Source organism: Typopeltis vanoorti, chromosome 3, assembly GCF_054136105.1.
Source record: "Typopeltis vanoorti isolate ZY-2024b chromosome 3, IOZ_Tvanoo_1.0, whole genome shotgun sequence".
NCBI classification, from domain to species: Eukaryota; Metazoa; Arthropoda; class Arachnida; order Uropygi; family Thelyphonidae; genus Typopeltis; species Typopeltis vanoorti.
In genome coordinates this window covers 127,639,264-127,666,830 of record NC_143551.1, presented here as the reverse complement: position 1 = coordinate 127,666,830, position 27,567 = coordinate 127,639,264, and the positions used below count along the sequence as shown (strand labels likewise).

Here is a 27,567-nt window from a genome sequence, read left to right as displayed (position 1 = left end):
TTCTATCTGGTTTTGGAGCTGATTTTAATTTTTGTTGCTGCTTTGTTATGTATTTTATTAAAAGTAAGTTTAATATTATTATATACAGCGTCAGCAGAGTCTAAAGATGCTATCTGCATCCAGTCTGGTTTTCTGATTTCATCGTTTACTATAGTTTCGTTTAGGATACTATTATACTGTTTTGTAGTCTCAGTGAGTTTTAAGGGCCCTGGTTCAGTATGTAACTGTAATGCAGTAGCATAATGGTCTGCCAGTTTGCACGTTGTGACGGCTGCTGTATAGCTGTTTGGAGGGACGCGTATATTCATGTGGTCAATACAGGATGAGGTGACTGTGCAACAACAGTGATAATTGCCACTGGAGCGTTAGGAGTACTACTTGTAAGACATTAAGGGAACTCAGTCTCTTAGAAATAACATTATATGAGCTCTGGAAAACGGCACTACGGTATCGTCTAAAATATGAAGCCCGAATGTGTGTTCTCACTTAAAAATGATATATGCGATTATAACAGCTTAAAATTCATATTGATCAAAATAATCCTAGGGGAGGATTGATATTGATGAGTGAATAAGTATTAACAGCATGAAGTGCAAGCACCTTTTAAGGTGAATAGCTTTATCCTTGTCAATATGTATTAACAGTTTGACATTTAAGAAGTATTAACAGTAGCAGGTACATATCCAGAAAATCACATTCCATAAGCAAGAATAGATTTTTAAGATTAATTTAAATGAGCTATATAATTTATAAATCATCCCTCCCTGCCAAAAAAAGGAGTACGCAAAACACCTACAATCCTAACTTTTGGAAATCAGTGGGCAAACAAACCCTCCTTATTATTGGTAATTGGAATTTCTAGACTTCAAAACGGCGTGAGTATTACAGAGAACTGCCTCAATCTCATGTTCCTAATTCTACCTGAAATTACTGAATTGTAAGGTGGTTTTTCTAAGATAATATAGCTTTAAAAATCGGACTTCTAGAGAAAAATTCTACGTTTTTGCGCTAAAGATCGACTAATTCGGAAACTGGCTGAAAAAAAAAATTTCTCAAATCAATAAGTAGAACGTTTAAATGTTCATTCTTTTGCCAAGCTAGCTTGCTAGCTTCATGGAGTGACTACGAGGCTACATATCAGTTAAATTAAATACGGTAAAATATTACTGCATTTAAAAATATTAGTGTTACACGCTAGAACTATGAGATAAATTATAACGATTACTTTAATTATTTCGATTACATTTTTGAAAATATGAATGAAAATGCTTGAGATCCACTCTTTAAAATATCTTAAAATTTTAAACAAGAAGTAATAATTTGGACAGGAAAAAGAATGTTTTTATATTAATTAACGCATTCATTCCCGTAACGACAATATAACGATAAATAACGACATGTAATTTCATGTCGTTAAGAGAAAACATCCCAGAATTGTGATATTTCCTTTTATTAGTTATTATAGATCCATTCCATGTTAATAAGTACCAAAATTTCTTTATTTTCATTTTTTCGAAATACGTACGCTAAATCATTTACAAATGTTCAGGAAAATATAGAATAGGCGGTAATTTTGCTTGGTCGGCTGGCTCAGACAATGAATATGCCACAATACAGCGACAGCAATAAGAGGGAAAATGGTTATTTGAAGCCTTAAGTAAGCTTCATAATAGTTATACGTGAAGTTCTCTTCATTTTCTTCCTTATGGGTGACTCATCGAAACTCTTCACATTTGGTAAATAAAGTAACCTTGATAAACTGCATGAAGGTAAACTACTTGAAGACGTTTAAAGCACGTGTTTGCAATGAATGGTTAACTACGTTGATATTATTTAAATTAAGGGGATATTAAATCCCACATTGTTTTAAACCGAATAAGAAACTCAAAGATTGGAATCAGAGAGTTTCATGCCGAATATAGTAAATTATAAAAGTATCGGCGATTACTAGCGTGAGCTAATGCAAGTAGTCCTAGTACGTAGTGCAATCTCGGGCAACTCGCAGCAAAGGTGGTAAAGTTCTGATCGTTATTCTTGGTATTTTCCATAATGTAAAAACACATTTCCTAGGAAATGTATGCTGTTATTACATTAGGGTGGGAGGTCACTACCCATACTGGTTTCAGCCTTATGAATAAGTAAAGCTCTCTAAAAATTGGGACGATCCCTAAGCCACTCAATTGTGGGCGAAAGAGCGTCTATCTCAACGTTGGCTTTACTCAGTGATGGCCTTCACCCACCCACCACCACCACCACCACCGAGCAGAACCGCTCATATTCCGAAGAAAAGCATTCACCGACAAAGCCCCTCACCGGGCCGTGCCGGAACACTTTCCCGGAGACTCAAATTGCTCACTTAAAGCAAAAACCTTAAGAGAGCGAACTCATATAAGCAATCTCACCGGTTTCAGCCTTTATTGAGGCTTCATCAGTGAGTAGCTAAACCAAATAAATACCAAAGGTATAGCGAAAAGACCTTATATACTCTGTTATACGAGTTGTCAAAAAGGTGCAACCATTAAGTTACTTAAGTATAATTATTTGGTCTAGCTGCTCACTGATGAAGCCTCAATAAAGGCTGAAACCGGTCTGGGTAGTGACCTCCCACCATAATGTAATAACAGCATACATTTCCTAGGAATTGTGTTTTTACATTATGGAAAATACCAAGAATTGCAATCAGAACTTTACCACCTTTGCTGCGAGTTGCCCGAGATTGCACTTCGTACTAGGACTACTTGCATTAGCTCACGCTAGTAATCGCCGATACTTTTATAGTTTACTATATTCGGCATGAAACTCTCTGATTCCAATCTTTGAGTTTCTTATTCGGTTTCAAAACAATGTCGGAGTTAGTATCCCCTTAATTTAAATAATGTTTATATCGCCGAAATGAAGCCAATATCATTTATATTTAAGTAAGTTGATATTGTTATATTAGCTAAATCATGTTTATCACAAGCTATCCTATCTTGAAGAAACAGATAAGCAATCTCTTTAACCGTTTCACAAAGAGCCAGCAAAAAATAAAATAAGTAATTTTTTAATAATAAATATTGTCAAGTTATGCACTTTGGCGTGATTTCCAGCGGTATATTATATTAGAGGAGTTATGCTACTAGATATTGATAAGGCCAGGGATCTTGACGTAATGGTGGATAGGAATTGGAAGTCACATAACAAAAGTTGCAAATACAGCTCAAAGGATAATTGCGATCTTGAAGCGAATCTTGACGGGTGAGGATAGAGAAGTCGTTTTGCCTTTTTATAAGGCCTTGATAAGACCGCACCTAGATTATCGTGCACAGATTTGGTTTCCTGGGTTCGAATGGAATAAAGAAGCTGCGGAAAGAATGCCAAGAAGAGTTACTAAGATTATATAGGGATGCAATCCACATATTCGAATCTGTCCATTGCAGACTCTGGTTTAACAGGAGAAAGAGGGATGATATGCTAGAGGTCTATAACCTTCTGAATGGGTGTTATAGGATATCGTCTGGTGAAATTTTTTGTTAGAGAGAGAGAGAGAGAGAGAACACGGGGGGAATCCATGGAAGTTAAGTTTGTTCGCAGTCAAGAAAGGTGGCAGAAGCCAAGTTTTTCTCTCAGAGAACAGTGAGTGATGAATGACTTCTCTCGATGAGTCCTTGACTCCTTGGAGGTCTCAGATATTAATAATGATATAATAATAATATTTTTTTATTGACCTCTCAAATATTTACATGTATACAATGATCATCTTGAGTAATATTCAGTATATTATATTACAAGGTTCAACCCTAAATGCTACATATAATGAGATTTCAATGATAATGATGATAACATAGTTTTTTTGTTATCTTTTAAAATAACAATCACAGTAATAATTTACAATTATTTATATAGTTTAGAGTTACATAAGTTATATAATATTACATGTTGTAGTTTACTATTTTTTTTTCCAGAGTTTGAGAAAGTGTGATTATACAACAGTATTTACACATGTGCAATTAAAATATTATATTCCCTATTTCTCACAAACATACAATGTAAACTCATTATTTACATATTTTTTAATAATAAGAATAGTTTATTACATTATTATTTTTTCATGTTACATAGTAATATTATATCGATGATATTATTACGTAATAATCAGTATCTTCTTTATTGTTATATACTTTACTGACTGTTTTGTTACATAATCTGCATTCTTTGATTATAAGGATTACGTGGAGATCAGTGAGGCGAGTTAATCCCACCTACTTCGAAGCTAATAATAATAATAATAATAATAATTAATAGAAACTTCAGATCGGTAGTCGATTTTATACTATTAGGAAAAAACGCCTACATTGTTCTATAATCCGGCTGTAGTTCAAAGAATTAACCTTTTAAAACAATAAATTTTTGTGTTTCAATAATAAAACGAAGGAGAAAAGGTTGATATCCTTATGTGGCCTGGGGGTACAGGAATTTGAGGAGGATATTGATGTAGTTTGTGATAACGGGTATGTTTACTATAATGACTTTCCTACAGTGCTAATTGTTAATTATGTAACTATCAGCATTTACATCACATATTCTCAGCACTGGCGCCACTTGTATTATATCGTTTAATTACTAAGTTCTTAAGACTAAAAAGTTGCCATTTAAATTTGCATAACTGAAAGTAGGGGATGGTGATGTACTTTCAGATCAACACAATACATGGCAGAAATTAAAATGATATTTTGCATTTTTTTTTAATTCATTTGCCAGAGAATAGTTACTAAATTAATCACATTCTCCTCCACTTGGAGGTGGACACTAAAAGTATTCTCCCATCAAACTATCCCACTATATGTTGCAACGATTGTATGGGTTTGACTGCCACTATTGCAACATCGGTAATCATTTAGTGGTTCCAGGGATTTCTACATAAGAATGAAAGATAGCTGAAAAATGTTAACTACAAATTGCAGAATATGATTAATTTAATAAAGCAAGTTTAGTTTATCAGCAGAGGAATCAGAGGCATGTTCTATAAGAAGAGCTCTTCCTTAGTGCGTCTGTTTTTCAAGCACCTCCTTAGACCAGTCACGAAGACGACACACCTTCCTTTTAAAAATAAAACCTAGATTAGAATCTCATCTAGCACAAGAAATACTTTCATTAAACATTTTAGTTGAAATTGAGGCAGCCCGTCTCATACGGAGATGTCAGAGTTCCCTCTGGAAATACCTCCAGAGAGAACTCTGGTTTTATCTTGCAAAGTTTCATCTTGCAAAAAACAGCAGAAGAACACACACACACACACACAAAAAAAACAAAAAAACATTAACCTAATATATTCGCTTCGTAGTGTTACTTTCCATATGGAACCCACAGGGAAGAAGAAGGAGACGTTTCTCTCTTCCAAGTCATCTCCCCCAAGATGACTTGGAGGAGAGAATTAGAATCAGAGATTAAACAGATAGGAAAATCCTGGAATGAGATTAAGAGAGAAATAAAGAACAAGAGTCCGATGGAGAACAAGGATTGAGACCCTATGCTTCGAAGGGAGTGAAGAGAGTGAGTATGCAAGCGTTATTTGCCTCGCATATAACTACATTCTAAAGCAATCCGTTTATTTTGTTTTATTTTTTCATTGTTAAGAACATTCCACGAAGATGTGATCGACTATAGCGATATATCTGGAGAGAGTTGCTTTTGCATGTTGAAGTCTGTAATATGCTGCAAATTTCATGGTTAGCATTTCGTCTAGGGGAGGTAGTTAGTGATTTGTTGAACCCTCCTTCCCTCATTACAACATGTAACACACATTAAAGACAGGTTGAGTGATTGACTGATTATCAGATCAAGTTACTTGCTACATCTACCTTCGAGATATTTCGGATAACTGCAATTCAGTGAGTTAAAGGATTAATCCAAGGGGTGGCCATTTAGCGCCTCTTCAGCATAACATGTCCGCGCGGTTAGCCTAGTGGTTTTGCGCTTCGCAACCATATGCCTGGGGAAGGAGTGTCTTAGGTTCGATTCCCGTCAACGACGTGAGGAGCTCTAGGATCTTCCTCAGCCATAGCCAAGTTAGTCAGTCTTGGGCGTGGACAGCAGGGTTTTTTCAGCCAGTTTATCTGGTGTTTTTCATCCCGCAAGCAAGCAAACCGGTCCGAGGACACACACGGATTACAGTCAGGAATACTGACCCAGCCGTTGGTCTGATTCGTCAGTCTCTGCCGGTTCCGGAGCCCGGATAAAATTTGGGGGGACTAGATGGTACCGTGAACTCCCGAATAAAGGGGGAAACGCTGTATCATCACACGGAATTTATTTATTTAGCATAACATGAATTTAAATTATAAACGACAACAACAACAACAACCATCCGTAAATAGTGTGGGAAGAAAAAAGAATGGTTCAGTAATGCATCTCTTTTCTTCCATTAAAAATGATAGCATACAGACCGAAGCATAGCATGCCTCGCCCACCTATGGATCAGTGCCAAGTATGGGTTTCTCCGAGTTTTGTGACCTTGCCATTTCAAAAGATTTGCCTTATAGAAAAAAAATCTTCTAATCATCTCATTATGTAATGTTTATCGAAAAGGCAACATTACGTTTGCCTGTGTGTTTGCATGCTTTTGAGACAGAGAAATACTTTTTCTATTTGGCTCTTTATTGCGCAAAATGCTGGATGACACTTTATTGTTGAACCTTCCTCATTACAACACGTAACACACATTAAAGACAGGTTTGATTGACCGCTGAAGGACCTCAAAGACTAATTTACCGCTAAAGGACCTCAAAGACTAATTTACCGCTGAAGGACCTCAAAGACTAATTTACCGCTGAAATTATTAGACTCAAAATTATCTTCCGCCTATTCCTTTCAATATGTGTATATTAGTAATAACTTTCTTTCATGGATGACACCCTATATTTTATGTTGATTGTGATAAGTAACAAACATTTCTAGAATATCCGCTATCTTATGTCTTGGAAAAAAGCGACCTTTTGCATATGCTTTGCTACGATAGCATACAAAGATTTTACACAAGATTGGACTTTTCTACTTGGAATAAATTTAACTTCTGGTCTTTCTTCAGTTTTTGCTTGTGCGTGGACACACACATCGTATCCTGTTGGGATACAAAACCAAATCCGGAATGGGTTGATTAATCCTTGTTCTCGTGGTCTTCTGTGTAAGTTGGTGTATTCTTTTGGTCGGGTTGTCTGTTTTGTGGATGAAAAAACCCGAGTTACTGAGAAAGGCAAAAAAAAAAAAAAATCATTTCCTCTCCGTAAGAGACCGGCTAACTCACATTCTACTGAAAAGCCTTGATAAAAGTTCTTCACGTTCTAGGCTGGATTCGAATGTAGATCTTTCCAGCTGAAGGACATCGTCGAGATAGACTGAGCTACTGAGACTCCATCTGATCATATATCAGCGTCATTTTACTTCATTAATCATTAAAAGCATTGAAAACCATTAAATATATCACCTCGTAAATCATTAATACCCTAATGCAGGGCCGCCGAGAGAAAGTTTCATGCCCGTGACAAGTCTGTGGTCCGGGCCCACTTAAAAAAGTGCATCACTTTTGTTTAATAAAAAAGTCATATAAAACATTAAACATTTATTTAAAACAAGTGTACAATAAATTCACAATTCGATACATTACATAGGGAACATTATTGTGAATGCAATTACTAGCTAGCGCTAGCGCAGCTGACTGCAACAACCTTGCACGAACGCCTATTGACGTCATCACCTGCTACAGCGATCCGCGCCGAGAGAATCAGTGTCTTCCGGACACTCACGGCAAGCCATTAATTGTTTCATAAATAATTTCAGAAATAAAAGTCGTCTGTCTAAAACAAATCACAATATGCCATCATCATTTATCATTGTTGCATTATTATGATAATTAAAACCAAGCATTATAAACACAGTTATGTGACACGTCGTGGCCCGACGGTCGGGCCCTTCTCGATGCCGGGGCCCGTGACAAAAGTCTCAGATGTCACCCCCTCTCCGCTGCCCTGCCCTAATGATTCACATAACAGAATAACCCTTGTAATTCTCAGATCATTTTTTATCTTTGGCTTACCATTTCAAAAAAGAATATCAAAAAATTCATAGAATTCAAGCGCACCGAGCTGCAATCTCAGAAAGGTCCATCGAATATGGAACGGAGTTTTCCACGTTCGCTCTCACTCTCATCGCCGTTTTATTTTTGACTATAATTGTGGCAAATGAAATGATGTTGGTGATTTTGATTATTTTTTCCCCATGGATGACGTAGTGTTTTCATTTTCTTTTAATCAGAATAAATTCTTCGATCCCTCATATCATTCAAAGTTTTTACCATCAAACTAAATCTTTATTCTTCAAGCAACTCTACCAAGAAACTTGGAACTAATCCATCATATCATAGATTAACACCCTCATTTCATTTCATTAAGCAGAAGCTTGCAACATATGTATGTGAAGTCATATATAAATTGATGTATCTTCTCATCTCTGTTTAGGTCACTGGTTCAGCCCAAACTTGCCCGCGCGAGAGAGAGAGAGAGAGAGAGAGAAAGAGAGATTTAATTAACTGATAATCCTATTGCAGTCTGTCTGGCATTCTGTTATTCGTATAGACTGTGGTTTATCTTTTCCTGACCTTTGACCGACACCTATGATCAGTATACAACAAAGGTTTGTGTAACATTTAATGTATCGAATTGATTTAATAAAAATTTCTCAATCTTCCTCAGTAAAGAGTTTTTACGCCTAAAAGCAGTCTAAAAGACCCTTCTAAAAGATATATTTCAAAATTTCAGAGTATATTTTCAAAAGATTACTATCAGGAACCTCACTTTTTTGCAAAATCCGTTTTCTTTCGAGAGAAGACTTCATATACGTACAGTATATTATGTCCGGGGTACATTTCGTACAATTTCGGCAGACACTGATTAACTAACGGGACACATTCGTAGTGCAGTCCACCTAGGATGCAAGGAACGTTTATAAGAGGGTTATTTTTTTCCTTTTTTTTTTTTTTTAAGTGAAGGTGAGTTATGTTTTATATGATAGTAGCAAGGTTTCCCTCTCAGAAAGCAACACGTCGGGGTTAGATTTTTTTTTTTTTAATTACGACCGAATCAACTAAGATGATCCTCCGTAACTCCGTCAGTATAGACGAAGCCCTTTGGTCGGAAAGACCTGGGTTCGATTCCCGTCCAAGACGTGAGGAACCTTTATCTGGTCTGTTTCTACTAAAGGTGAGTTTGCCGGTCTCATACGAAAGTAAGGGTTTTTTTTTTCACCGTGGAAGCTAGGGATTTCCCCCCCCCCCAAGAACAGGCAAACAGACCACGTGAACACACGCATCTACAGACAGGACACACCAGGAGGCATAGGACCAACCACCTATCCTCGAGGCAGTCGCTGTTTCAAATTGTAATGGGCCATGCCTAATACGAGCGTAACAGGCCACTAGGCCTAATATACGTATAAAGAGGAGGAGGAGGAGAAGGAGGAATCAACTAAGGCATCATGAATCAAGTGTATTATGTCTGTTAATTGCGTTGTTTTGGTCGGTTCGTCTGTTTTTGTATAAAGAAACTGATTTTCCGGAAGGTAAACATATTATCTTCTTAACGAGATTAACACACCTTCAGAAAGGTCTATATAATGGTTCCTTGCGCCTTAAATAAGATTTCAATACATATATTTTACAGGCCAAAGGATAAGCTACAAAGACCGAAAAGCCGAATTATATATTAATTGCGAAGAACACATGCATCTGATATTTTTCGCCCGAGGCGACAATATTTCTCCATATGTATTTCTGCACATTACAGTCTATAAAGTGAAATCTAATGCTCAACTCATCTTTGATATATTATAAAGTGCAAAATATATAAAACCATAATCATAGTTTAATATATAACGCATTTAATAATTAATATATCTTCTGAAGCGGTAGGCTTTTGAGAATCATAAACAAAACCATTAACTAATATATCTTTTTTCTTAGTACGAGATAAACAATCTTTTTAACTATTAATTCAAAGAGAGGGAAGAAAAGAGTTCCGTGTAAATCAACCATATTAATTCCTGATTGCATGGTCATCATGTGTAGTGATGTTGTTACATTACGGACAGCAGAAGATAATCGAAATGACTGTTGCCAGCAAATTATACTAAAAGCACTTGCAGAGAGTGTTTACATGTATTTCCATCTGGTCGAGAAGATTTAATTGACAGCCATAAAGAAAGATGCACACATCATATTTAACTGGAATCATTATTATTATTATTATTATTATTAAAAAAATTTCCTCTTACTTTTGTAGTGGTTGCTTTCCTTATATCGTTACGTGACAGTCTCTCTCTCTCTCTCTCTCTCTGGAACCAATTTAGAAATATTTCCACTTGTTGTGAAGGAAAGACAGAAAGACAGTCTCATTCTGTCACTGAAATCAGTGTTGCATTTTCTTTCCTTGTTAGTTCTGAAAACGATGAATTTTATTTATTTTCTCATTCCTCCTCCCCACCAAACACTGAGGGACGATAATTCCGGTTGTTACTAATAATGGGAAATTCGGGAAAGATTTGTGTGAAGCCAACATTCGCAAAATAAATGATCAATGCGATACAATCGATTCCCTCTAAGTTGCGCGCTGTGCAGTGTCCGTCGCATGCTTGCGCAAGAGATTCAGTCTCCTGACCACTATCAAAGACGATGCACTAACGAAGTGTGTCGTCAATAGTTAAAATACGATTAAAACTGAAAGGAACCGACCAGTGGCGGCCCGTACATAAGCACTGCGACACTGCAGCACCCCCAAGGAAAAAATGAAAATTTTAAATTTTGTTTGTGTTTATGAATAATAGCAATGCTTACAGCATTATATAAATGCAGTACAACATGTTAAAGGTTACAGCTTATGTTTTGACATTGATTGAATAGTTAATAATTGGAATTGTTCGATTAACGCTTTAGATTACGAAACAAATGCACTGCGATCTAACGCCGATAGTCGTTTGCGCTTGTCATTGCACGTTACGTCATTCCCACACTGACCAAACAGCAGTGTATTTTTAGTATCCATACGCACGTTGTGAGATATGAAACGTTCATTATTGGTGTGCGTGGTGAACTATTTTTTGTCAATCTTATTTTATTTTGTTAAAATAACATATAATTATTTATCTATTATAGATACAAGGCTGAGTTATGACGAGTGTCACTGTTGAAAATATGAAAAGAATTATATTTTTTCAATTATCGTTACACGAAACAAATGCACTGCGATCAAACGCCGATATTCGTTTGCGCTTGTCATTGCTATTGATACGAAATTTTTATTATTGGTGTTTGTTCGTGGTGCGGATGAAATATTTTTAATAAAGCAATTTTTAATATGTAAATTTATTTATTAATAAATTCGTTACTGATTATGATTTTTTTTTTTTTTTTTTGTATATGCAGCACCCCCACTTAAAATTTTCACCTGCCGCCACTGGAACCGACAGTAGCTCGTGCTGTTATATATGCATATCAAGTAAATGTAAATTGTTTCGATACATATATTTTTCTGTACAATTATATTTCCAGTTGAATAAAAATATGTAACACTTTTTCTCCCTAGAAAATCAGTGTCCCCCCCCCCCCCCCACACACACACTCCGGCTCAGCTCATAGTTACCCAAGCCAACCCAGTTACCACTCAGAAGACACCATAGCCAACGTATTTGCTTCTTCAGCTTAGGGGGAAAGGTTGAGTGCAATTACTCGCTAACGCTGGTGTTTGCATCTTCGTCAATTACGCAGGCCTTTAGAACGTGTTTAATAGCTCATAATTTGTAATAGACGTAGAAGTTTCATAAAATAATGTTTTATGAACTGCTTTACCACCAACTCAATAAAATGGCAATGTTTATGCGTAAAATAGCTTTGCAGGAGTCATTAGTTAACGCGCGAACACACGCACACATTCAAAAACCTACCCATACTACTATTCATAATAATAATAAAAAAAAGAAAATAATTACACAATTCATACTTCCTTAAATTTGTCAACCTGAAGAAGATAAAATAGAACAACAGAATAGAACATTTTTTTGAAATATAAAAAAAGGAAGATGATGTGAGTGTCTGTGTGCGGAAGGATATAAAAAGAAATTTCTTTGTTATAATAGATAGCACAAGAGTTGCTTCTAGATTGAAGAGAAGATCTATTTAAAAAAAAAAAAAAAAAAGCTGTAGCCTATATTATAAGCACTTGTTACTTGAAAATGCGTGATTCAGTTCTTTCGCAAGTTTCTATTGCACACTAATATTTATTTAGATTCAACTTCCGGTAAAGGAAAATCTTAAAATCTTAGAATCACTTGGATATAAAATAGTTACATTTTCGAAAGTGATTTATAGTTATTTTTTTAATCTTTTTTTTAAATTATTTTTGTAAATCAGCATTTTAGTTAATATCTCACAATTTAAACTCTTAATTCATAGTTCTAGAATAATCCATACAGATATTCCCGTTTGGGTTATTCTCTAGGGAATGAAAATTTAACTTAAATATCGGCTTACAGTTCAATCTCCACACAAGATTATTATTATTATTATTCCCATTAAAGACTGCTGTTGATAAAATATTCTTAGACAACAGAAATATTTATTTGTTCTGTAACATACTATTACTATTTACAATAGAATTTTAATATATATATATATATATATATATATATATTAAATAAATCAGCTAATCAGCCTTTTATTCCCTTATATGGAGTAGGCGAGGCCTTTATACCTTTATACCTTTTGGAGACTGAGTGGGCAGTTCAATCTCTACCGGTAGCCAATCAGAGATAGCTAGCCCATGTGTATCACTAATCATAGCAGCCACCGATGAAGAGGTTGGCAAAAAAGTGCTGCCATGTCTTGGTACCTAATCCCTAACAAGATATGCCACTGTCTGAAATAATGTGGGTACTCGATTTTCTTGAGTTTACGGGATGAAAAACTCGAGTTTCCGGGAGGAAAAACCCGCTTGCCCGTGCCAGAAATCGACTAACTCGGGAACCGGTCAAAGAAAGGCTTAGAAAAAGTTCCTCCATTCGGCAACTAGACTTGAACTTAAGTCAAACTTCAAGCGACCAAGCGCAGAGGACGTAAACGCGTCCTCTGCGCTTGTTGGTTTGTTGGTCGTTTGTATATATATATATATATATATAAAGTATGGGTTTGAGGTATATAAAGACTATTGGAAGCATAAAGTTCACCAGAAAGTGGTTGAGAATGAAAAAGCTAAAATACTCTGGGATTTCAAAATCCAGACTGACAAAAGCTTGGAATGTAACACACCCGATATCACAGTGGTTGAAAAAAAGTGAAAACAAGGGTGTTACGTTTATCGAAATATCAGTACCAGGAGATAGTCGGATTGACAACAAAGAAAATGAAAAAATTACAAAATATCGCGATTTGCAAATCGAAATTGAACGAATCTGGCAAAAGAAAACGAAAGTTGTTCCCATAATAATAGGTGTTTTAGGCGCCATCCCTAAAACATTGAAAAAACATCTAGAAGCAGTCGAGTTAGATGGATTAAAAATTGGGCAGCTGCAAAAGGCCGCTTTGTTTTCATTTTCAGAAAGTATCTCCACAACTCATAGGGTAGGGCTCGAATTAGTGGAATATAACCAGCCTTTTCTTAAGACTGAGGAAGCAAATCAAGCTTTGATGAATATTATATATATATGGCGCTTGCGTCCTCCGCGCTTGGTCTCTTGAAGTTTGACTTAAGTTCAAGTCTAGTACTACGTGTGGGTACTACGGTCGATTTTCTTGAGTTTACGGGAGGAAAAACATGCTTGCCCTGCCAGAGATCGACTAACTCAGGAAGCGGTCGAAGAAAGGCTTAGAAAAAGTCCCACCAGTCGGAGGAATATATATATATATATATATATATATATATATATATTTTTTTTTTAAATTCCCGTCGATCTTTAAGTCTTGGAAAACCATGTCTGTCATTCATGTGAGTTTCTTGAAATTACATGCACAAGCTCCTCGGTATCCTTGCAGAGAGTACAAGTTTTTTAATCAAATTATCGGAAATATTAAAGCCCACCAATTTATAACTGAAATACGTAATTATAATTAAAATATTCAATTATATTTGCTTCCGATTTCTTTATCCTTTTCACTTATAGCGGAGTACATAGTTGCATCTATAGGAATCATTTTTAAGAACTGAAACTGATGACACGATTTTTCTAAGGACGATATACGGGTCACTAGAGTTTTCTAATTGCTAACGATATGTAGGTAACATTTCTGAAGTAATATTATCATGTTCTTTATAATTTTGATAACTGTCTCCTATGTAAATTTTTAGTATTTTTTGACATATTTGCAATCAACCTTTAATGGCCAAACGCGATTATGCATCCACAAACACGTGAATATCATACCAGTCCTAGTTTAGGAAACTAGTTTGAGATTTTTGATTATCACCTTTATCGGCATCTAATTAACCCGTTTTCAGTTACGCTTCTCATGTCTCAAAATATTTAAAGAGAAATTCTACGTTTAAATTATAATTGATCTAATTACTATATCGAATTAATTAATACATAGAGATAAATCGCATGAATAAACATGAACAAACACGTGAATATCATACCAGTCCTAGTTTAGGAAACTAGTTTGAGATTTTTGATTATCACCTTTATCGGCATCTAATTAACCCGTTTTCAGTTACGCTTCTCATGTCTCAAAATATTTAAAGAGAAATTCTACGTTTAAATTATAATTGATCTAATTACTATATCGAATTAATTAATACATAGAGATAAATCGCATGAATAAACTGGCAAAGATTTAAATGATATTGACGTATAGTGATCTTTAGAAGAAAAAAAAGGAGCATATTTTCTTTCAATTCCTGCGTCATGTGGCAGGAGGTGTAAAAAAACCTCCTGCCACAAGGCCTCCTGATAATTGCAAGTTACACCATGTAGTATGATTACGTCATATCATCCTCCCCCCTTCTCTCTCTCTCTCTCTCTCTCTCTCTCTCTCTCACACACACACACAGACACACATATACATACACAAATGTATCAAGAATCAATCTTAAGTTCCAGTTGACCTTGCAGATTGTTCATTATAATTCAGGAAATGTAGTGATATGTTATGAAAATAGGCCTCTAAAAGTAATCAGATATCGTTTTGTAATATGATAATTAATCATATGCAAATCTATAGCTGTTGAAAAAAATTAATTGCTTATTACGTGCTGTCAAATTTCAGTTCACATTATTATCATCACGTTTCATTTTTTCTCTGTAAGAAAAGTCACTGTGGTTTTTTTATCACATCCAGATAAGTTCTTGATGACGCAAGAAATAGTACTTGTCTGACAACCAACTGTCCTTCAAACGTCAGAAACGAAAACTGTCTGACTAAGCCCTGGAGATCAGTCGCATTAACACGAAGATTTCCTCTTGTTAGCATATTCCTACCATGAAGTTCAGACTTTGAGCATGAAGCTGAAACCATTGGTTTCGCCAACAATTTCGCCAACAAAGTTTGCGCCTGAAAATATCTGAAATATCCGAGTAGCAGCAAATGACCTATCACAGCTAAGTTGCACAACCATGATGTTATTAGAGAAATGTTTATTTATTAATTATTATTTTAATGTGTATCTCATCCCCAAAAGCATGCAAATCCAATCTATATTAGTGCTACGTGGGGGCTAATGTATGATGTTGAGCTAATCCGGAAACGCTGTTCTCGAGACCAAACAGGGTAGAAGTCTGTCGGAAGTTTATTTTTCACTTGGTTAGACTATAATAAGTTTAGTTTAATCCTTTATCCAAGTGTGAGCAAACAAAGTTTGCGCCTGAAAATATCTTCAGGACTAAGGTAAGGTAGTGCAACACTAGGCAACTCCGAGCAAAGGTGGACCAAGCTCTCATCACTCCTTGTCTCAGTATCTCCCATAATCAGTGGACTGACGAGACCTCCATAAAGGTTCAAACCGATCGGGGTAGTGGCCCTTCCCTTAATGCATAGCAGTATACATGTCCGCAAAGAGATGTGCTTTGCATTATGGGAGATACTGAGACAAGGAGTGATGAGATCTTGATCCACCTTTGCTCGGAGTTGCCTGGTGTTGCACTACCTTACCTCAGTCCTGAAGATATTTTCAGGCGCAAACTTTGTTTGCTTACACTTGGATAAAGGATTAAACTAAAATTATTATAAGGTAGAAGTCTCACTCTAGGCAATGAACGTCACTACTACGTAAGATGTTTACAAACATCCATAATCGCAATAGGATTCAAACTTAAAGATTACTGGATTAAGAGTGGAAATGCTATTTCACTGGACCAATCAGGCTCACACTCAAGTTTACAGGATAAAACTTGATATGGAGTTTGTAGCACCGAAAACACGGTGCTACAAACATGGTCCTATTTCTTTAATTATTATTATGAGCGTTACATCATCATCATCATCATCATCATCAAATTCATCATTACTAACTTCCTATCAACAATTTTTCTCCAAATTAATCTATCAAGATTCCAATATTATCACATCATATATTTCTGTCTCTGATTGACTTCTTTATAGTCTCAGCAGACCTATTTTCCTCAGTGCTGGACGTTCGTGTGAGGAGAGGGCAGAACTGTCAACTGTCCACCATCTTGTTGTCTGCACTCTACGGCTTCAGAAACCAGATGCTACCATCAACACTGGTAGGCTAATCAGCTATGCCGCGTGGAATGGGAGGCACTGGAAAATGAGGATGTGAGGAAAAATTTTGCACATGACATTTCCTCCAGGTTCAAAGAAATTCCCAAGCATACTGCAGATGTTGAGGAGGAGTGGGAGCTGTTCAGAACTGCTGTCACTGCCTCTTCACGCTCATGCTCTGGCAGAAAGCGGCTCGGCGTGGCTACGGGCAATGAGAAAAGGACACCTTGATGGAATCAAGAGGTCCAAAAAGCCATCTGGGCAAAAAAGGAGGCTTATCTAACATGGCTTTGGGTCAGGTCACCTGAGATGCGTTTCTGGTACACTGAAGCACAAAAAGCTGCTGCTGAGGCAGTAAAGACAGCAAACCAGAAGGCTTGGGAATCCTTTGGAGAAAGATTAGACTCATCCTATGCAAATGAAAACAAAGTATTCTGGCAGACTATCCGCCGCCTTCGAGGGAGGAAATCGTGTACACAAGGGCAATTAAAGCCTCTGATGGTGCACTTTTAAAAACCCAGAAGGACATCCTCCACAGATGGAGGAATACTTTGAGAGCCCTTCTTAACCCAGGTGACCCAGCAGTTGTGGACATCCAAAGAGGTGCAGATCGGGGCGATGACTCGTCTCACAGCAGAAGAGGTCCATTTAGCAATAAAATCACTAAAATCTGGAAAGGCTGCTGGTGATGATGATGAAATTTGGCTCGAAATGCTAAAATCCTTCATTCGAGGCGCGGTTCATTTGCTGACTCGAGTTTGTCAGGCTGCTTGGATATCTGGGCGAGTACCAAAGCAATGGTGACAGGCATAATAATACCAGTCTTCAAGAAAGGAGACCACAGAGATTGCAGCAACTATCGTGGCATCTCTCTGCTCAGCCTGCCTGAGAAAGTATATGTTGGGTGCTTGGAAAGAAGGTGCAGGAGCATAGTTGAGTCAAAGTTCCAGGAAGAACAATGTGGCTTTCGTCCTGGTAGAAGCACAACTGAACAAATCTTCAACTTAAGACAAGTCTTTGAGAAATCTTGGGAATATGCCAGGACTGTCTACACATGTTTTGTGGACTTGGAGAAGGCATATGAACGGGTTCCTGGGGATAAGCTTTGGCAAGTAGTACAGGAGTATGGAGTGGATAGCCAACTATTAGCTGCCATCAAGTCCCTGTATGAATGTCCGGAGTTTTATGTCGGGGTAAACAGTACAAAATCTGAACCTTTCACAGTCTTCGCTGGCCTCCGCCAAGGGTGTGTTCTGTCACCCCTCCTTTTCATAATATTTATGGACTGGATTGATAGGCACAGCCGAGGAAATGAGTGTGTGAATTGGAAGATGTAGAATTGGACTGCTGCTTTTTGTAGATGACCTAGTTCTGCTTAACTCTTCTACAGATGTCCTCCAGCGAACCCTGGTTAGGTTTGCAGCTGTTTGTGCAGAAAGCTGGAATGAGGATCAGTGTGGCCAAAACTGAAACATTTGTGGTCTCAAGACAACCAGTCCAGTGCACTCTACATGTGAGTGGAGTCCCACTGAGGCAGGTAGAGAAGTTTAAATACTTTGAGTCCATATTCACGAGTAATGGAAAGTGGGACGAAGAGCTAGATACTCAGCAAGCGCAATATTGCGGGAGCTTGGCCGTTCGGTAGTATTGAAGCGGGAGTTAAGCCAGAAGGCAAAGCTGGCTGTCTTCAACACAGTCTATGTTCCCATCCTCACCTATGGTTATGAGAGTTGGGTAATGACCGAAAGAATGCGGACACGAATCCCAGCCGCTGAAATGAAGTTCCTTCGAGGGGTTGCAGGGTGGACAAGACTCGACAGAGTCAGAAGCTCTGCAATTCGGGAAACCCTCAAAACTCAACCGATGCTTCTCCGTGTTGAGAGATCAAAATTACGTTGGTACGGACACCTGGTTAGAATGCCACAAGAGAGGCTCCCTCAGCAGGCCCTCTTTGCCAAGCCAGAGGGTGGGAAGCCACGTTGAATTCCAAGGACTCACTGGATAGATTATATCCAAAACCTTGGGTGGACACGTTTGGGAGATCCACCAGAACACCTGAGCTTGGTGGCGGAGGATCGTGACCATTGAAAGTTCCTCTTGCAACTGCTTCCCGCACAACCCAGTTAGCAATGGTGGGCCTTGAAGATGGATGGATGGATGGATGACATTTCTGTCTTCTTATGCACTTTTTATATATCAATCCACCAACATCATGGTTTTCCTGTAGGTCTTTATCCTGCCGAGCTTACTCCACCTTTACAACGAGTTGCCTAGTTGCACTACGTGCAGCAAACTTGACCTCCTTGTCTGTTTGCTTACTTGGGAAAAAGGATTAAAAACCTTGCTTATAGAATTGCTTAGTATCTTTAACATGTGTGTGTGTGTGTGTGTGTGTGTGTGTGTGTGTGTGTGTGTGTGTGTGTGTGTGTGTGTGTGTGTGTGTGTGTGTGTGTGTGTGTGTGTGTGTGTGTGTGTGTGTGTGTGTACCACTCTTTACCACGAGTTGCCTAGACTTGTACTACTTTACTGGTCACCTATAATTGCAATACATGCAGGCGCAAACTTGACTAATATTTGTCTGTTTGCTTACTTGGAAATGGAATAAAATCATGTTTAAAATAGCTTGATATCTTTAACATATATTATATCCAAGGTAAAAAACTTTCACATACATATATATATATATATATATATACAAGTAAAACCCCTTTTTTACACTTTTCAGGGGACTGACGAAAAAAAGTGTAAATAGCAGGAAATGTAAAGAAACGTTTAAATAAGGCTAAAAGATGACTTACTGCTAGTATGTGAGTCTACATACTAGATTACAAAATTTAATAACTGAAAATAAATGAATTTACAATTACTTACATTTATCTATTTAAAATAATCTTTATTTGTTGAATGTTTTTGCTTTTTTTTTTTTTTTTTTTTTTTTTACATCGCGCCAGATTGCTTTGCATTGAATTCAGTGCGGACTGTTTTTTTTTTTTTTTTACTATCGTGTTCAAAGTGGACACGGAGAGTCCAAGATCTTTTGTGCACACGTGTTCCAGAATGCCAATCTACACGTCGCAGAATTGCCATCTTTTCTTCTACATTTTCTGTCTTTTTTCTCCATAATCCACCACCGCAACTTGAAAACAACTTTCACACGCTAAATTACGTAGCAGAAATTCTGCAATATCAATTTGTACTGTGATTGAAAAATCACGGTATCGCTCATCACTACATGACTGCGGCAAGCGTGCAGGTCACCGTGATTGCGGAAACGAAACTACAGCCGAAAGTAAGTAACGCCATCTGGGAACAGAAAGGCGCAGATTTCCGCAGCAATCGATTCGAAAATCAGTACTGCCACCCGAGAAAAAAATGCAAATCACGGGAAATAACGTCCACATCAAGTTGTTATGGTTCCCACAGATTCGGGCAAGACAGTTGGGAGTGTTGTACTAATCCACTGGTGGAGTGCTGACTGATCCCTTGAGCGCTTAAACAAGAAACCGGAGTTTGCTGCTTTGTATGTTGCCTCTTCTCAGATATCAACTAAGTTCTTGCGTAATAACTTTAGTAATCAAGTTATACTTTATGCTTATAAATCATCTAAAAGGAACGAGCTTTTTCTTGCACGTGCGGTAGGCTAAAGTTAACGTGTTTTTTTTTTTTTTTGCTCATTCATCGTATAGGAAGAATGTTCATTCATCGCATGAACATGCCATCACTTTTGTGCACTTAAGAGCACACCACTCTTAACACTCTCTTTAATTTTATCAGTACTACTTCAAATAGTACGTAAAGTACTCTCCCTCAGATTTAGAACATGTTTAATGAGGGCTGTGTTCTCACCTCATTCATATCACTAGAATTTTCAGTTTCACTTCAAGAAATCGACATCAACGCTTGCCATCACTTCCACTAGAATTATGAGAACGTTTCCTAGCAATAAGGATAATAATAAACACAAAATAACTAAAAATAAGCACAAAATTAAAAAATAAAAATAAAAATAAAAACCGCCATCTTACCACCTTCAACAAAATAAAATGAGAAAATAGCGGCTATTGTGGTGGCCTCTCGTGTCGCTTACCGTAAACCTATTTTATATTAAATCCACGTAATTTAAACACACGTAAATTAAGAGATCGCTGCGTGTGTATATATATATATATATATATATATATATATATATATATATATATATATATATATATATATATATATATATATAGAGAGAGAGAGAGAGAGAGAGAGAGAGAGAGAGAGAGAGAGAGAGAGAGAGAGAGAGAGAGAGAGAGAGAGAGAGAGAGAGAGAGAGAATTTCATAGAGTAAACAAGGCCGGTTTTGGTCTTGTGACAGCTTCAATGATAACAGGCGTGCAAGAGAGGACCAGGTTTTTTTTTTTGTTTGTTTGTTTTTTTAGACGTTTCCCGACGAGTGATTATTGGCACAAGTAAATAGAATTTTGCTTCTTTTTTTTTTTTTTCTACAGAAAGAAACTTGGGTTTTTAATCCGGCAGATTAACAAAATAAATTATAGAATAACACAAATGAATACTAATTAGTATTAGAAACATCACCTCTTATCCAACACGCCGTAGAAAGGCACTCATTCTCGTGCGATGATAAGAGATGGGGACCTACTGCCTAGCGATGTCCAAATAAATAAATTACATTAAATTAAATAAATAAATGGAGCTAAGTAAGTGTGCCGTCTACTCTAAAATGAACTTTTAGAGTAAGCATTCTTTTGAGAGATGTAAAGGCGTTAGAGGATTTTTTTTTTGTTTCTTTTTATTTCGTTTTGACTTAAATTAAAACTTCAGCTGCCTAATTTATGATCAACTACATATGCATAGATTTATTCAATCAAGAGAGAGATGAAAGCATTGGCTACGTCATCTATATACTCTAACCAGCTTGCAGGGTATAGTTGGTATCATCTATGTGCTTTAGTTGGAAAAAACCTTGGTTCGAATTCGGTCTAGGATGAAAAGAAGTTGCGTCTCTGTAGCGCATATAGAAGAATGACGGGATATTGCTCCCTTCTATTGGAGGTTACCCGAATTCGACTCTCGTTGTGACGAAAGGCATCTTTATATGGGCCTTTTACAGTTAAAGATGAGTTGGCTAATCTCATACGGAAAGCAAGGGATTTTTCTCCCACAGAACAGGCAATGACCAGCCATAATATGCTATGCAGAAAGAATTAGAACCAGGTTTCTAAGAAGACAGTTTATTTTGCTGTGATAGGCCATTGAACCTAAAACGAAAGAGGAAATGTGTTGGGATATACTATAACCAGCAATATAAGTTCATTAAATCCTCACTTTGTTTTAAAAAGATGCGTGCATTCTTTATCAGAAACTTGAAACAAGAGCGATTGAATAAGTTAGTCGATTCACTTCTGAGTGTAATGAATCAAACAATATTGGAAATCATATGGATAAGCTGGAATAAAGTTGACTAGTTTATGCTTTTCTCTAGCAGTCCACGACTGTAAGTGTATACGTATAGCAATGCAAAGTTAATGATGCATTGGCAGATGCAATTAGTACAAGAAGGAGCAGCGAACACCTAAAAATCCTTCGTAATATTTTGACCTTGTATGATTTCTACAGTTCTGATGTCTATATGTTTTTGACCATGGGATTTCATTTAGTGTTATTAAATCAATCGGATCATTAATGGCAACTTCATTCCAGCACATATTGGTACAAATCTATGCTTCCCTCCAATTAAGATGAATACTAAGATTTTTATGTCTTTATTTATTTTTTACATAATCTGGAAACCGCGATCTAGCGACCAAACATGGTCTCTTTTTCAAACCACTTCAAGCCTCCAATAAGCAGGGTGGTAGTCTCACACTGGGCGATAAAATTTAATAATCTATTTTTATATGCACATATCTTAAATTCTAATAGCATCAAAGTAGCTGGATTGTGATCAAATTTAAATATTTTGTAGCTTCATTCCGAAACATTCTACTAATCTGCATTCATATACTATGCTGTAAATTAATTTACTTTCTATTGCTAAGGATATTGATGAAAACATAAATAGCTTTTCATTTTTGTAACAGTTACATTATTCTGATTGAATTTTAGCATTGCTGTAGTTCTCACTGTTGGTGAAGTTGATTTTATTTTACCAACTGCTATCATGCGGACATTCTTTGGATAAAAATTAGTAACAAAAAACTCACAACAGACAGCATGATCTGCTATATTGTTTTGAATTCACAGAAAATATCCAAGTACACTCGGGTCTCTTTTTATACTATATGCGGTTTTGGAGTTATGCGGTGCATATTTGATGCAAATTCGGGATTTCCCCGTTGTACACAATGAACAGCGTGTTGCAGCACATTCTGGCGTAACGTGAGTAACGTGTAAGCAGTGAGTGTCCGTGACAGTTTAATTTTGCATGTGAATGTTTGTCTTTTCATTATCGTAAGTCTACATTTTGGTAATTTTTATTTTAAAGATTTAATTTGGCCCAATGGAGAGGGAAAAAAGCACCAAAGAAAAGCAATTTCTTTGGAAATGAAAATTGCAATTTTAGATCACTTAGCATAAGGAGAAGGATCTACAGCGATTGGTAAACATTTTAATTTAGGCGAATCTACTATAAGAGCAACTAAAAAGAATGAAGTCGCAATAAGAAAATCTGTCATTTCTGGCGCAAAACTAAGTGCCCAACTATCATCATACTCAAGAGAAGCTTTATTAGAAAAAACAGAATGAGCGCTTGGATTGAAGAATTAACTCAAAGGAGAATTCCTATAAGTGGTTATTTAATTAAACAAAAAGCTTTTCGGTTTTTATGAACAGATGAAGCAATTGGAGCCGTCTATTTCTGCTTCCCAGGTTGATAAAGAATTTTCGGCTAGTAGGATGGCTAACCGGGTTTTTAAAAAGGAATGCACTTCGTAACGTGAAAATTACAAGCGAGGTTGCAGCAGCAGATGAAGAAGCAGCCAAAAATTTGCAAGTGGGTTTAAAGCAAGAAAAGATCGAGTAACGTTGTTACTTTGTAGCAATGCATCAGGGGATCGAATGTGAAACCCCTCCTATTAAATCGATCATTAAAACCACGTGCTCTAAAAGGCAAATATCTAAAATAGCTGCCGGTACATTGGATGGCTAATACAAAAGCCTGGGTAACAACTATTGTGTTTACTGAATGGTTCAATAATTGCTTTGTACCAGAAGTGGAAACATATATGAAGCAAAAAGTTCTCGATTTTAAAGTTTTATTAATTGACAATGCATCAAGTTATCCGCATTTAGAGCATCCAAATGTGCAGGTAGTATTTTTTTCCACCCAATATAACAAGTATTATTCAGCCACTAGATCAAAGCATAATTGCTACTTTCAAAAAATATTACGTTAAGCACACTTTTCAGTTTATATTGGATAAACCAGAAAATGAATCATTAACAGTAACTGGCGTTTGGAAAAAAATTTCTATTTTGGACTGTTTAAATCATGTTGCATCTGCTATCGCTGAAATAAGACCACAAATTTTAAATTCCTGCTGGAAAGCAGCTTGACCTGGATGTGTTGCAAACAGTGCAACCATTCAAACATCCACATTAGCAGCTGAAATCATTACTTTGGTTTCATGAAATTGGTGGAGAAGGTTTTGATACATTTAGCCAGAATGATGTGGAATAATTGCTTGTGGATAATGTCTTAAGTGACGATGATATTATTGGATATCGATTAACTTTAGATATCGTCGAAGATCCAGAAAACGATAGTGAAGCGGAAGAAAAACCTGTCCCCCCCCCACTGCAAATATAATTCGAGAAGGTCTTGAACTGTGCAATAAATTGGAAAATCATTTTATTGTTAATGACACAAATTCTGAACGAGCCTTTAAATTCCAACGTGAGCTGAAGAACTGTATGTCTAGATATCGCGAGATGTATAAAAAATTAGTAAAATCATCATCGCAAAGTTTAATAACTAATTACATTATCAGAAGAAAAAAATCAGCACAGAACGAGGGTGAAGCTAATTCTGTTTGTGAAGAACCATTGCCTTTACCATGCAGATCTGATGCGCTGACTATCTCTTCTGGCGATGACAATGATTTCGCACCAGTTCGCAAACATTGCCGAATCTTGTCTAATAGCGACAATAATTCTAATGAAAAAATGTAAAAAAATTGTTACTTTTCAATAAAAGTAAATGAATAAAGCTTTCAAACAAACTTAGGCATTCTTATTTTCCTGAATTTTTATAACTTTTTATGTGATTTTAGGTTTATTTTAATTCATTGCTTCGGTTTTATGAGGTTTTAGAAAAGTATGGAACGTATCCCTGATTTTTCAACGTAAGTTAGGCATTTTTTGTGTGATTTTTTATATGCGGTTTTCTGTGGAACGTATCTACCGCATAAAAAGAGACCCGACTGTACTGTAATATAACAGCCTTTAAAGATGCGCCATCTTGTGACGTATAATGGAACGAGGAACTATTCGCAACACGGTTGTACGTTACTTCCCAGTAAAATTCTGAACTTTTCTGTTATTCTGCACTGTTATAAATTATGTTTTGCATATTTTTCAGATAAAAATGCAAATTTAATTTTTCAAACGTTATATCAGTTTTTCAGAATAAAGTTTATAGAATGCATAGAAACTTCAAACATAAAGTTTTAGTAATAAATTGCGTGTTGTAGAGTGCCTTGGCTTCGAGGTATGATTTAATAATAATAATAATAATAATAATAGATATTTAATAATATTTCTGCAATTCATGTTTCCCAAGATGAGATTTCTCTAAGTCAAAAAATTAAAGTGAACAGAGGGAATTAACAATTAGTTTCATTAATTAATATATAGTGAAGGAATAAACTAATGCAATAATGATGATTACTTGAGTAGTTAAGTAATCAGAAATTAATATCTTGATATTTCCTTTTCATAATTTATAATTAGTGATGAAAATTCTGATAAATATTAGGATTATCTATTCAAGAGAGAGAGAGATAGAGAGAAAGAAAGAGAGCAACTAGCAAAACGAATTTACCAGAAATGCAATCAAGCATCAGCCAGAATTCCCAGAAAAGTCTGATATCCGTCAACAATTTTCTCATTGTGACTTATAATCAGTGATGGAAATAAGATTTAGGAAGAACCGCAAACATCCCTGGGTAGCCAATTCTAGTAACGGAAAAGAGAAACGGAATATACTTCTTCCACATCCGCTTATGAGCACGCACACGTGTGTGTGTGTGTGTGTGTGTGTGTGTGTGTGTGTGTGTGTGCTGACCTTTTATTATGATATTACATAATAATAATATAAGATATTATATAATAATATCATATAAATTAATAATATTTAAATCAAAACTTTTTTTTTTCATTAAAAACTATATGTAGCAATTCACCTCAGTGTAATTAACGTAAATTCAAACTACTTTTTCTTAATAAAGTTTTACCTTTGTATGAAAAGTTGTTACCTTTTTTTAAAAAAAATATATATATATATATTTTTTTTTTTTTTTTTTTTTTTTGAAAATGAAAATAACTTCGGTAAGTCACTCTCCATTTGGTAAATGACTTATTATATTTATGATTTTTTCGCTTTGATATTCTTTTTTAATTGAAAAAATGAAAAAGAAAAGAAAAGAAAGCAACAGTGAAGGGAGAAAAAAAAAGGTCCCCATCATTAGATAAGTATGACAAAGTGTTCTTGTGAACTGAAAACCATCAAAAGCAATAAGCTTTCTATATACATATATACACACACACAGACTTCTCGAAACCGTAAAAATGTTAAGGTGAGAACTGGTTATTGAAAATCATTGATCATATAAAAAAAAAGCTCTTATTACAAATAATTTGCTGCTGCGTGCTTCCTGTGAGTGAAGAATGATCCAAGAGGATAAAACAATTGATTGACAATTGACATTTATGTCTTTAGGGGTGAAGCAAGATGCTTTTCATATTACCCGCTATCTGTTGCGGTTACAATGAGGGTAGAATTTATGAGCAGTTTGCTCGTCCTGGATGGGCATGGAGATTATGCGTCGCTGCAGGAAGTTAGAATGACTTTTGGTCTTTTATATTTGAACATATCCGTAGCCTCGTATGCTACAGCTTGCTGCACCAGATCATTGGGGTGTATGGACGTCTTTAGGAAGAACTTAGTTGCTAAACATTGTAGGAAGGAGAAAATATAAGGAATATTTGTATCTCTATGAAGTTGATTGTTTCTAACATACAATGGGGCGTTCAGAATCATTCTTAAGCACTTGTTCTGTACTCTTTGTAGTTTGATAATGTTAGTATTAGACGTGTGGCTCCAAGCTGAAGAGGCGTAGGTGATTATAGGACGAATCGTCATCTGGTATAGGTGCAATTTGATTCTGTTACTTAGCTTGCTATTTCTATTTATTAGCGGATAGATCTGAGCGATGACTTTAAGATGCCTTTGCGCACATAGACTTGATGTGTTGGTTGAAAGTTAGCTTTTTGTCGAGCATTATACCCAAGTATTTTGTTTCTGTCTGCCAGGTAATTTTAGTATTGAATAGTAATACGTCTCCTACAGGAGATATTGGCCTTTTCGAGAAAAGAATGGCCGAGCTTTTTTGGGGGGTTGACTTCCAATCTACATTTGGAGAACCAACCCTCCAACTTTAGAAGGATTCTTGAAGCTTTCTGGTAATGAAATGTGGTCGGAGAGATCTGGTTAGTATTGCTGTATCGTCCGCATACAGGGCCAGGATGGAAGACATCGGATTGTGCGGGATGTCCGACATGTATATAGAAAACAACAATGGAGCCAGTAGGGATCCAACTTTAGAAGGTTT

General features: G+C 36.3%; 1 protein-coding gene across 1 annotated transcript in view; it reads right to left on the bottom strand.

Annotated features, from left to right (window-relative positions):
* The window catches only part of LOC150108548 (uncharacterized), a 60,041-nt gene extending 34,134 nt beyond the window's left edge, over positions 1 to 25,907 (bottom strand). The window contains exon 1 of the mRNA XM_090415976.1: positions 25,779 to 25,907. Coding sequence (XP_090272102.1) covers positions 25,779 to 25,845 — 67 coding nt within the window. The 5' untranslated portion in view covers positions 25,846 to 25,907. The remainder of the gene's footprint in view (positions 1 to 25,778) is intronic.
* Between the last annotated feature and the right edge of the window lie 1,660 nt (positions 25,908 to 27,567).